At 40.7% G+C, this 13,175-nt stretch overlaps 1 protein-coding gene across 1 annotated transcript; it reads left to right on the forward strand.

The window, feature by feature from the left end:
* Positions 1–6,060: 6,060 nt before the first annotated feature.
* Positions 6,061–7,825, forward strand: LOC311060201 (protein phosphatase 1B-like; the record flags this gene model as incomplete). The annotated part of the gene is made up of 4 exons (XM_084078333.1): positions 6,061–6,891; positions 7,023–7,140; positions 7,361–7,472; positions 7,768–7,825. The coding sequence occupies 4 exons, from the start codon at positions 6,061–6,063 to the stop codon at positions 7,823–7,825; spliced, it is 1,119 nt and encodes a 372-aa protein (XP_083934459.1).
* Between the last annotated feature and the right edge of the window lie 5,350 nt (positions 7,826–13,175).

Genomic DNA, 13,175 nt, shown 5'->3' on the forward strand with positions numbered 1-13,175 from the left:
GACTCCCATTGTAAATGGAATGCAGAAATGCTCGTTCTATCTCGATGAGGAAGTTCCAATGTTTGGAACTATAACCCATAGCGGCCCGCTTTGCGGCGAGATCAAAGCGTGTCATATCTCTCTCTCTCTATGGGTCTGGTTCAACTGTGTTACGCTATACACGTAGCATGACGTGCAGAATTCATTTTGAAATAAAGCTGTTCATTGCTCGCAAAGAAAATGCAGAATTGTGCATTTGTGTTGAAACACCAGCAGCACTTTGCAAATGCAATACATTTACTATAAATGTCATATAGCTTAGCTAGCAAACATGTCTGGGGGAACACATCAGCATGTCAACTGAAACTACAGCTGATTGCGGCATCTGACTGAGGCTAATCACAATGTCATTATCATACGTGGCCAATCAACACTGTCATAATATGAATAGCCTAATTTAAATCTAGTAGAGAAGATGATGATGTCAGCTAAAGACAATGGGCCTCATGCAGCAATAAGTTCCTAATGTTTCCTCTTACATTTCTTCCTAAGTGAATTCCTAAGAGAAGTCGAATCAGATTCATGAAGCGTTCTTAAAAGGCAGAATTATTCGTAACTTATGTTCTTATGATGATGAATCCCAGTCCTCGTAACTTGAAGGGGTGTGCCAGTTAATCCAAATTACCATAGGTAGCCGCCCCACCAATCCCCATATAAGGCATGACATGGCTCTGCCTGCAGTCACAGCTGTGTGTGATTGCTGCTCACAGAAATCACAGGAAATCACACAGAAATAAAGTTGAGAGAATGAAGTAAAGAATACCTAAACTAAAGTCTATAACGATGGTTGAACACCAGACTCCAAACATAAAAATAAATAAATCAATAGTTCTGTGGAGGTACTTCTGAAGTGAACAGCAAATTATTTTATTTAATTAATTAATGTATTTTATTATTTCTCTCACATTAATCAACATATCAACACTAGACATCAAAATTTGCCATGTTATCCATATTTCATGTTCAGTAGTAGCGTTAGTAGTGGATATACAACATTTTATTACTGAGAGCTGGTGGGTGGATATGGAGGGTCTTTAAGGTAGCAGCTGCTTGGTATGTAATGGGGTGGAAATAGGGGTGTGGTGGGTGATATGGTGGTGCAAGGAGGGGTGTAGGGGGCTGTGTGGGGGGTATGGGGATGGGTGTGACGGGTGGGTATAGGGGGGCTTTCGGGTAAGAAGGGGACGGGGAAATGGGGGTGTGGCGAATGTCGGGGATATGGGGGTGGGGGTATGGGGGGGCGATGAGGGTGGGGGGGGGATGCGGGTGGGTTGGGTGGGGGGTTATGGGGTGGGTATGGGGCTTGGGCTTCAACTCAACCGGGTTCTTTGTTTGCTGTGGACCCCCTGGAACTCCCTCAAGGACCCCTGGGGGTCCCCAGACCACACTTTTGAGAACCTTTTTTGCTCTAAAGATATGATAAAAATATTATTGTAATTTAAATCCCATTATTATTATTATTATACAACTGTAGAATTGAAGAAACTTCGAGAATTAACTATTTTTGCACAAACATGTCACACTTAAGAACTCAAAGGCCACCCTAAGAGTGCTCTCTAGTATGCGTAGATTTCTTCTTAACTTAAGAACAAATCACAGCTAAGAAAACATTTGTGAATGCCAAAATCTCTTAAAGAACTTCTTAAGTGGGTCTAAGAACAAATTTGTTCGTAAGTACGGTTCATGAATCGGGCCCAATGACCTTTACTACAAATTTACTTACTAATCACTACAGCCAATCAACCAACACTGTCATACTATGAATGGCCTAATTTAAATCTAGTAGCAAACTGATGACATTGTCAGCGGATGACCTCACTCAAGGTTCAAGGTTCACGGTTGTGCTTTATTGTTACATCTTGTGTACAGGCACTTAAGAGTCAAAGTTATTTTTGTTCGGCTACCCTCAGACAATGCAGCAGCATAGGTAATAATAATAATGATAATAACAAAACTAACAAGATTTAAAAATAAATTAAAAAAGAGACGGAGAGAGTGCAAAAAAGTGTACGTACACGTGCGTATGATCTTGGTATATATATATATATCTTGTGGTAACGCCCTCTCAACTGAGGGACATTTTTATATCTAATTTTGGGGGTTTGCAGTGCAAAATAGGCCTACTTTGCTCAGCACCTCAGGAAAACTAATGTGTACATTGAAACTATGGGATACCCGGTACACAATGAACCTAGCGTCCGTTTAAATAACATGCTATCTAAATTGCATTCTTAATACTCGTATTGTGGTCAAGAAAACAAACCATAAATAACCAAAACATGAGAGCGAGTGACCGAGTTAGTATGTCCACGTGGCAGCCATCTTGGTCAATCACTAGCATCGATCGAGGCAGAAGGTGGCAGGAAGGGGTATTGGGAGAATATAGTGCTTGACATGAAAAGGTTTGAGAACCACTGGAATAAAGCACAAGTAGACAAGGCTGTTTCATACAACTGTGTTTACATCTTTACTTACTCTTCACTCTACAATCCAACAGTATCTGTTAACGTTGTGAGTTTGCTGCCATCTAAAGAAAGAAATATGCTATAGGACTAGGCTGAGCTTAGTTGGGACAGTGATGTAAGCAACACAGCTGCAGCTAATACATGTAATAACGGATCTGTTTAAATGTAGGTGTGCCTACAGTGTGTTGGCATTACTATCTTGGCATGATCACATTGGCACACCTAAATCTATAGTAACACACCCGATATTAATTTGATTATTGATTATATAACAGGAAGAAAACTCACAAACTTTCCCTAGGGTTTAGTTCCCCTTTAAAAGGGAAAACAGCTGAGAGTATTGTGTGGTGCTAGCAGAGGAACGGCCATGGAGTCACCAAAATCAATAGCGTTCATCCTGCAATCAGACAGCAACAGACAGGCAACACCTTCTAGACAAACTTCTCGACAAAGTGTTCACCTTGGTGGAGGTCTGAGCATAATTATGTTCTAGCTTACTGGTTGCTAGAACATAACTGACCTGTAAGGGTTAAATGGACCCTTACAGGTCAGTAACGGGTCAGTAACTCAAATGGATTGAGAACCACACTGTTCTCAACCAGTGTGGTTCACAAAATACACTGGATTTGAAAAGTGCACCACAGCTATCCCAAAGAACCACTGAAGAACTCAGAGGTGCTATATATAGGACTTCAGTAATTGTGCTGAGGTGCTATATTATAGCACCACAAAAATCCCAAAGAACCACTGAAGAACCGCAGAGGCTCCACAACCACCCAAAGAACCACTGAAGAACCACTGTGGTGCTATATAGCACCACAAGAACCGCTGAAGCACAATTTTTTTGTGTGTGTGTGTAGATGTTGCTGCTGTTTTGTTTGATTTGATTTTTGTATTGTTTTTCATCTATTTTGACTTTTGCTGTATTGTTTTTCATCTGTTTGGATTTTTGCTGTATTGCACAGCACTTTGAGCTGCATTTCGATGTATGAACAATGCTATATAAATAAAGCTCAATATCATTGTCATTACTTTGAAAGGGGAGTTGTGGGGATTCTCTATGTGCTCAACCACCATGGCGATTAGAGTTGAATTCATTCCGTTCTTGGGGGTTATTTATTTTAGGAGCAGGTCCAATCTCAAGGTATCACAGTATTTCCACAGTGTAAATGGCTGACATTTTGAGTGGGAGTGATTGAATATGATGTAATTGTAATATAAAATACAGAGGCCTTATTCGGAGGAGAGAAAGCAAGTCGACTTCCTGTGAAGTCCTGCAAACAAACCCAGAAGGGAAGACGTATCAATAAAGTTTGACCACATTAAAACTGTTGTCCCTAGTTTGGGAATGTCATTTTCAAAAATAACAGACCTACAAGCTTGTGAGCTTGTAGATTGGCTATTTTCCAATAGCCAATGTATAAAATGGGGCTTAGGTTGGGCTAAGTGAAACTCCCAGACAACAGCTTATTTTAACCTCTGATGATACCAATATGTTTAGCTGAGCTTCTGCGGATGTGAGCCTACCTACTTGCTCAGGGGATAAATTGAATCTTGACCATCAGGTCAAAATTCATGTCAGATCCTGTGTCTAGGTGAGACATGACCTTTGACACGATCTAAATGTTTCAGTAGAAGAGCAGGGAGACAAAATACAACCACCCCAATTGTACAAGTTATATTGTATAAACATACAGATTGGACAACATTACATTTTATTCATTTAAAAAGGATTACATAGTCAGGCTTTAAGCACAGTGATTGTTCAAATTGATCATTTTCTGGTTGTGTTTCTGTGGAAAATTCTTACTGTAACAGTGTTTACTCCCATATCTCCACCTCCTCCATGATTGTCCTTTTGTCTGGTGCTATCAGCATTGGTGTAAAGTGTCAAAGTACATTTACTCAAGTACTGTACTTAAGTACAATTTCGAGGTACTTTTACTTTACTGGAGTATTTCCAATTTTGGATACTTTTACTTCTACTCCACAACATCTCAGAGACAAATGTTGCACTTTTACTCCACTACAATTATTTGAAAACTTTAGTTACTATAGTTACTTGTGTGATTATTGCCACACCTGAAAGGTATGGCCTACACAAGCCTTTGTCACCAATTTGTCCATACATGGTATGTCTGGTTGTGGTTAAGTTTCTTATGCATGAATAAATAGGCACAGACTAGTCGTGACATCACTATTATGTCACAAGTATAAATACGGTTGGTATATAACGTAAGACACAAAGATTTCAGAATTAGACTTCACACGACTTCACACAACACCGGCTTAGGTCTGGCCCAACCAGGTCTCCTGGTCTTGTTATTACAAAACACATGGGCTACATGAACCACTTGAGGCCTACTAAAACTTTGGCTATTTGAAAATAGACGATCTACAAGCTCACAACACGTCGCATCGCTTTGTGAGCTTGTAGATCTGCCATTTTAGTAGTGGAGTAAATATTTAATATGAATTATGAAATAATGGAAAGAAACGTGCACAATTCACTTTGGAATACTGAAATAGTGTGTTGGTCACTTGTCAGTGATGGGATTATCCACCCCACCCATGCTGATGGGTATTGATGAGGACACTCCCACGAGATGAGATCACCTTTGTCCCATCCCCTATATAAGAGCATCTCCTTGCATTCAGTTTCTGTTGAACCCTGAGGAACACTATCTTGTCGAAAAGTTGGTTTCCTGTACCTTTTAATACATTTTTGCATCGTGCCTAACAGTGGTGTAAAGTAACTAAATAGATTTACTCAAGTACTCTACCTCTACTCTACCTACAATTTTGAGGTATTTTTTACTTTACTGGAGAATTTTCAGTATTTTCAGTACTTTTACTTCTACTCCACTACTTCTACTCCACTACATCTCAAAGGTAAATATTGTACTTTAACTCCACTACGATTATTTTAAAACACAAGTTACTTTGTAGATTTGGATTATTATCACAAAATATACATTAACCACTTAACCCTTTATACATGTCGGTCATTTGAAAATAGCTGATCTACAAGCTAGATCTGCTATTTTCAAAATATTTGTATACATTTTATACATTTGAAAACTTGTGAAATGGGACATTCTTCATACTCTCTACTTCTGGTACTTTACTTACATCTTGATACTAATACTTTTGGACTTTTACTTGCCACTGAGTATTTCTACATTGCAGTATTTATACTTTTACTTAAGTACAAAATGTAAGAGCTGTACTTTGACTTTTGGTATTTTAAAGGGACAGTTCACCCCAAAATGACTTTTTTTCTAGCGATTAGTCACCCCTTGGAGACTTGAATTCATGGATATTTTTTAGTTTTTGTCACATTTCCTAAGCCAATAATTTGATTAGCGGCAGCGGTTCCGGTAGGAGACACAAAGAGTCTCCTTTGTGTCTCCTACCGGAACCGCAGTCGACCGGTCCACTGGTCATGAAATTATTGGCTTAGGAATGTGACAAAAAATAAATAAATACCACTCTGCCCCCTCTCCTCTCCTCTCTCTCTCTCCCTCCTCTGATCTCCCTGCAGCTGTTGACAGTAATGGGTTGGGGCCTACCAACGACGGAGAAGCACAGCGCCCACGGCGATGGCAACGGGCTGCGCTACGGCCTGAGCTCCATGCAGGGCTGGAGGCCGGATATGGAGGACGCCCACACGGCCGTTGTGGGACTCCCCCACGGACTCACTGACTGGTCCTTCTTTGCCGTGTACGACGGCCACGCCGGCTCCCGGGTGGCCAACTACTGCTCCGGCCACCTGCTGGAGCACATCTTGTCCGGGGGGAGCGACTTCGGCTCGGGGGGCGCCGGCACCGTGGAGGGCGTGAAGGACGGCATCCGGTCGGGCTTCCTGAAGATCGACGAGTTCATGCGGAGCTTCTCGGACCCACAGCAGGGCCTGGAGGACGGCAGCGGCTCCACGGCGGTCGGCGTGCTGCTCAGCCCCAGCCACCTCTACTTCATGAACTGCGGCGACTCGCGGGCCGTGCTGAGCCGAGACAGCCGGGTGGGCTTCTTCACCCAGGACCACAAGCCCTACAACGAGAAGGAGAAGGAGCGCATCCAGAACGCCGGCGGCTGGGTCCAGGGCAATCGGGTCAACGGCTACCTGACCGTGTCCCGGGCCCTGGGGGACTACCACTACAAGCGTGTGGACGGCAAGGGCCCCACGGAGCAGCCGGTGAGCCCCGAGCCCGAGGTGTGCGTGATGGAGCGCGAGGCCGAGGGCGATGAGTTTGTGGTGCTGGCGTGCGACGGCATCTATGACGTGATGTCCAACGAGGAGCTGCGCGAGTTCGTGCACTCGAGGCTACAGCTGTACGACGACCTGGAGAAAGTCTGCAACGCGGTGGTGGACACGTGCTTCTACAAGGTAGAGAATAATGTACACATGTTGTTTTAACCCATTAAAACAACCGAAAATATAACAGAATATACATTGTGGTCCTGTGTTTAACTCAAGTTGATGCTTATCTTTTGTTCTCTCTGGTCTTGGTCCTCCAGGGGAGCATGGACAATATGAGCGTGGTGCTGGTGTGTTTACCTGGTGCTCCCAAGGTCTCTGAGGAGGCCGTGAGGAAAGAAGAGGAACTGGATAAGTACATAGAGAAAAGGGTTGAAGGTAAGGAAGACCCAGGAGGATATATCAGTCTGAGGCTGAATACGCACAGTGACAGTACACCTGAACTTGACTTTATTTATCTCCTATAAACTTAACGTGTGTGTGTGTGTGTGTGTGTGTGTGTGTGTGTGTGTGTGTGTGTGTGTGTGTGTGTGTGTGTGTGTGTGTGTGTGTGTGTGTGTGTGTGTGTGTGTGTGTGTGTGTGTGTGTGTGTGTATAGAGCTGCTGGGGAGCGGAGGGAAGGATGGAGTCGCTGACCTGGGGACTGTTTTGAGGAGCTTTCACACTGAGAACATCCCCAACCTCCCGCCCGGTGGAGGCCTGGCCAGCAAGTAAGTAATACAGCATGGAATCAGTGTTGATTTTTTACGGCACATTTTAATTTAGTTTTAATCATAGTCTTTTGAATAAAATTCCAATTTAGTTTTAGTCATCTGAAATGTTTTACTGTTAGTCTAGTTGACTAAATATCATACGATTATAGTTAATCTACTTAATCTACAGTTGATTTGCCCTACAGGAATTGAATCCAGTTCCTAAAGGATCCCAACCCTGAGCGTATACGTGTAGGACAAATATTGTATGTGTCATCCAAGCAGTGATTGTGTGTGGTTGGTGTGTTCACAGACGCAGTGTGATCGAGGCCGTGTACAACAAGCTGAACCCCACAGAGAAGAGGACATGAGGATCAGTTTTAATTAGCTGGGTACCCCCTAGAACGCCCTCATTAAGGACCCCCACCACAATCAAATACTAGCATATACACCTGACCTGACCTGTCTTGCCCTCATTGGTCTGTTGTCCAATCAGAGGCTAAGTAATATTCATGCATACCAGGTGTTTATGTTTGTTTGATGAGACTTTGATTGTTGGTTGTGATCACACCATGCAAACGCTGTGCCCTGAGCCCCAGTTTTCTCCAGTTTTGTCTTTAAGTTTAATATTGGTCTAATAGTCTTTCTCCTTTTATTCAGATACACTGGAATGTGTAGACTCCCCTTTAATCCTAGTGGGGTGTTCTTTTGTATAAGTGTTGTAATCTTTTTCTTTATTGATTGATCTCTCTGACCCCTTGCCGCCCTCTTTCTTTTTTATGGACATACTGTAACAATAATGGAGCTTGAACAAAAACTAATTTCACAAACTGTTTTACACCTGTAAACATTGAACGTGACAATAAAGTTGATTCTAAGAAGTATACAGTTGCCTATATATGTGAAGATATGTGCTATTTTCCCTGAAGTGTTTACATTGTACTATTCTCAAAACATGAATCTTGTGAATTATGTATAAATCATTGTGTTCAATCACAAACAGTAACAAGTAAACAGTTATATAAGTGCAGGAGTCAAACAGATTGAGATTTCATAGACATAGTGGTGTAGAAAGGGTCATATTAACCTAACTATAGTCTCTTTTCTTACTTTGTTTAATATACTGGTGCAGTGCATAATGGGGCATAATGATAACTTGAACAGCAATGGAGAAAGACATCATTAATCAAGGTATATGCACGGTGAAAACACATGTAGGCTACAGTTAGACATTCCTATTAAGACAATGCTGGATGCTGGATGCACTACCTTCCATTGGTCTGTAAATGGCAGTAGTTGAGGTAAGAATCATGGTAGCTCCAGTCCATCAGATTCATGGTGTAGCTGTCCCAGAGATGGGTTGAAATCAACAAAATATTTGTTTTAGTATATCACTAATGAACAGCATCACTAGCAAGTCAATGGTACTAACCTAACCTGTGCATTCTATAAAAGACAGTAAAAGGAAATATTGAATAGATATATCCAGCAGTGACAAAGGCAGAAACAAACCACTCATCGAACTTGTCCACAGTTTTCAAGTACATGTGTTGTTGGATAACCACATGTTTTCATCCACCAAATCCAGGGCTGCGTGTGCAATGAACTGGTTCAGGTGACGATGGTCATCCTGTTAACAAACAAATAATGTCAAAGTCACTGACATTTCGGACCAATTGCCTAGGCTCAATTTGGCAGCAATAGAGTACGCAGTGATGAAAGAAGTACTCACATGTACTCAAGTAAAAGTATCAATACTGCAATGTAGACATAACATTTTGGCATCAAAATGTACTTAAAGAACCAAAAGTAGAACATACTCCTTATGCAGAATGTCCCATTTCACAACTTTTCAAATTGTATAAAAATAATTTGAAAATAGCAGATCTCTACAAGCCCACAATGCGAGCTTGAAGATCGGCTTTTTTCAAATCGCCAAAATGTATATAAGGCTGAAGTGGTTAATGTATGTTTTGTAATAATAGTAAAAATCTACAAAGTAATGCTCAACAGAGCACAATTTCACTGTGGACAAACCTGATATCAGATCTGAAAGACCTGCTGACTTGATGATGCAGGGGGGTCAGGTTAATACTTTGACAGGGGCCATTTTCGAATTGCAGCATCCTGGAGGTGTATCTTTGGGGCAGTTTTGAAAGTGAGTAGGGTTTTACAGTTATACTCCTTTACTCTTTTTGGTAGAGCATTCCACATGTGTGTTGAATAGCATGAGAACGAGTTAATTCCCTTTGTGGAGACAAATCTGGGTTGAACATGATCCGTGGAGCTGCCTCTGGTGTATTTTCACAAATACAGGGGGGATCCCAATGTTGTGTCGAATCTTGTAGACCAGGCCCATAGCAAGTTGCTGTACTGAGCACCTATATACGAATAAAATAGCCGATCTACAAGCTCACAACGCGTTGCAGCTATTTTCAAAGAAAATGAGAAACAAGGCCAAATAAGAAACTACACTTTGGAAATAAGCTAAAAAAAACGCAACCGCCAATATTTTTTACAAGCAACTCGCTTATAATAAGTAATAAATAAATAAAGTAATAAATTGTGCGAGAACCACAACGATATACAGCCCGATTTCACGAGAGGAACTTGTGCAATGTGAAATGCTTAACGATCTGTTTACTCGCCGACCATTTCAAATGTCGGGCAGTGTGTAGGGGCCCAGATAGCAAACATGTCTGGGGGAACACATCAGCATGTCAACTGAAACTACAGCTGATTGCGGCCTCTGACTGAGGCTAATCACATTGGGCCTCATGCAGCAATAAGTTCCTAATGTTTCCTCTTACATTTCTTCCTAAGTGAATTCCTAAGAGAAGTTGAGTCAGATTCATGAAACGTTCTTAAAAGGCAGAATTGTTCGTAACTATATTCTTGATGATGATGAATCCCAATCCTCGTAACTTGAAGGGGTGTGCCAGTTCATCCTAATTACCATAGGCGCCCCACCAATCCCCATATAAGGCATGACTGCATGGCTCTGCCTGCAGTCACACCTGTGTGTGATTGCTGCTCACAGAAATCACAGGAAATCACACAGAAATAAAGTTGAGAGAATGAAGTAAAGAATACCTAAACTAAAGTCTAAAGATGGTTGAACGCCAGATTCCAAACATAAAAATAAATAAATCAATAGTTCTGTGGAGGTACTTCTGAAGTGATCAGCAAATTACTTTATTTAATTAAAGAATGTATTTTATTATTTCTCTCACATTAATCAACATATCACCACTAGACATCAATGTAAATTTGCTGAAATTAGCATGTTATCCATATTTCATGTTCAGGAGTAGCGTTAGTAGTGGATATAAAACATTTTATTACTGAAAGCTGGTGGGTGGATATGGAGGGTCTTTAAGGTAGCAGCTTCCTTGGTATGTAATGGGGTGGAAATAGGGGTGTGGTGGGTGATATGGTGGTGCAAGGAGGGGTGTAGGGGGCTGTGTGGGGGGTATGGGGATGGGTGTGACGGGTGGGTATAGGGGGGCTTTCAGGTAGGAAGGGGACAGGAAAATGGGGGTGTGGCGAATGTCCCTCAAGGACCCCTGGGGGTCCCCAGACCACACTTTTGAGAACCTTTTTTGCTCTAAAATATTATTGTAATTTAAATCCTATATTATTCAACTGTAGAATTGAAGAAACTTCGAGAATTCATTATTGTTGCACAAACATGTCACACTTAAGAACTCAAAGGCCACTCTAAGAGTGCTCTTCGGTGTGTATAGATTCTGTTCTTACCTGAGAACAGATGAACTAAGAAAACATTGGAGTATACCAAAATCTTCTTAAAAACTTCTTAAGTGGGTCTAAGAAAAAATGTCCTCTTAAGAAACTGTGCGTAGATTCTGTTCTTACCTAAGAACAGATCACAGCTAAGAAAACATTGGAGTATACCAAAATCTTCTTAAAAACGTCTTAAATGGGTTTAAGAAGATATTTGAATGGTTGCTGCATGAGGCCCATTGTCATTACTTTGAAAGGGGAGTTGTGGGGATTCTCTATGTGCTCAACCACCATGGCGATTAGAGTTGAATTCATTCCGTTCTTGGGGATTATTTATTTTAGGAGCAGGTCCAATCTCAAGGTATTACAGTATTTCCACAGTGTAAATGGCTGACATTTTGAGTGGGAGTGATTGAATATGATGTAATATAAAATACAGAGGCCTTATTCGGAGGAGAGAAAGCAAGTCGACTTCCTGTGAAGTCCTGCAAACAAACCCAGAAGGGAAGACGTATCAGGCCTCAATGTAAAATAATAAAGTTTAACCACATTAAAACTGTTGTCCCTAGTTTGGGAATGTCATTTTCAAAAATAACAGACCTACAAGCTTGTGAGCTTGTAGATTGGCTATTTTCCAATAGCCAATGTATAAAATGGGGCTTAGGTTGGGCTAAGTGAAACTCCCAGACAACAGCTTATTTAACCTCTGATGATACCAATATGTAAAGTGACTTAGTACATTCACTCAAGTACTGTACTTAAGTACAATTTCTAGGTACTTTTACTTTCCAGGATTTACAATTTTGGATAATTTTACTTCTACTGACACAACATCTCAGAGACAAATGTTGCACTTTTACTCCACTACAATTATTTGAAAACTTTAGTTACTTTGGAAATTTTTAGTATTATTACAAAACATGGGCTACATCAACCACTTCAGGCCTATTTAAACTTTGGATATTTGAAAATAGACGATCTACAAGCTCAAAATGTGACGCGTTGTGAGCTTGTAGATCTGCCATTTTAGTAGTGGAGTAAATATTTAATATGAATAATTAAATAATAGAAAGAAACGTGCACAATTCACTTTGGAATACTGAAATAGTATGTTGGTCACTTGTCAGTGATGGGATTATCCACCCCACCCATGTTGATGGGTATTGATGAGGACACTCCCACGAGATGAGATCACCTTTGTCCCATCCCCTTTATAAGAGCATCTCCTTGCATTCAGTTTCTGTTGAACCCTGAGGAACACTATCTTGTCGAAAAGTTGGTTTCCTGTACCTTTTAATACATTTTTGTATCGAGCCTAACAGTGGTGTAAAGTAACTAAATACATTTACTCAAGTACTCTACTTAAGTACAATTTTGAGGTATTTTTTTTACTTTACTGGAGAATTTTCAGTATTTTCAGTACTTTTACTTCTACTCCACTACTGTACTTCTACTCCACTACATCTCAAAGGTAAATATTGTACTTTTACTCCACTACGATTATTTTAAAACACAAGTTACTTTGTAGATTTGGATTATTATCACAAAACATACATTAACCACTTAACCCTTTATACATTTCGGTCATTTGAAAATAGCTGATCTACAAGCTCGAGAGCTAGTAGATCAGCTATTTTCAAAATATTTTTATACATTTTATACATTTGAAAACTTGTGAAATGGGACATTCTTCATACTCTCTACTTCTGGTACTTTACTTACATTTTGATATTTTTACTTGCCACTGAGTATTTCTACATTGCAGTATTTATACTTTTACTTAAGTACAAAATGTAAGAGCTGTACTTTGACTTTTGGTATTTTAAAGGGATAGTTCACCCCAAAATGACTTTTTTTCTAGAGATTAGTCACCCCTTGGAGACTTGAATTCATGGATATTTTTTAGTTTTTGTCACATTCCTAAGCCAATAATTTGATTACCGGCAGCGGTTCCGGTAGGAGACACAAAGAGTCTCC

This window comes from Gymnoscopelus microlampas (assembly GCF_963454915.1).
Source record: "Gymnoscopelus microlampas genome assembly, chromosome: 14".
Classification (NCBI taxonomy): Eukaryota; Metazoa; Chordata; class Actinopteri; order Myctophiformes; family Myctophidae; genus Gymnoscopelus; species Gymnoscopelus microlampas.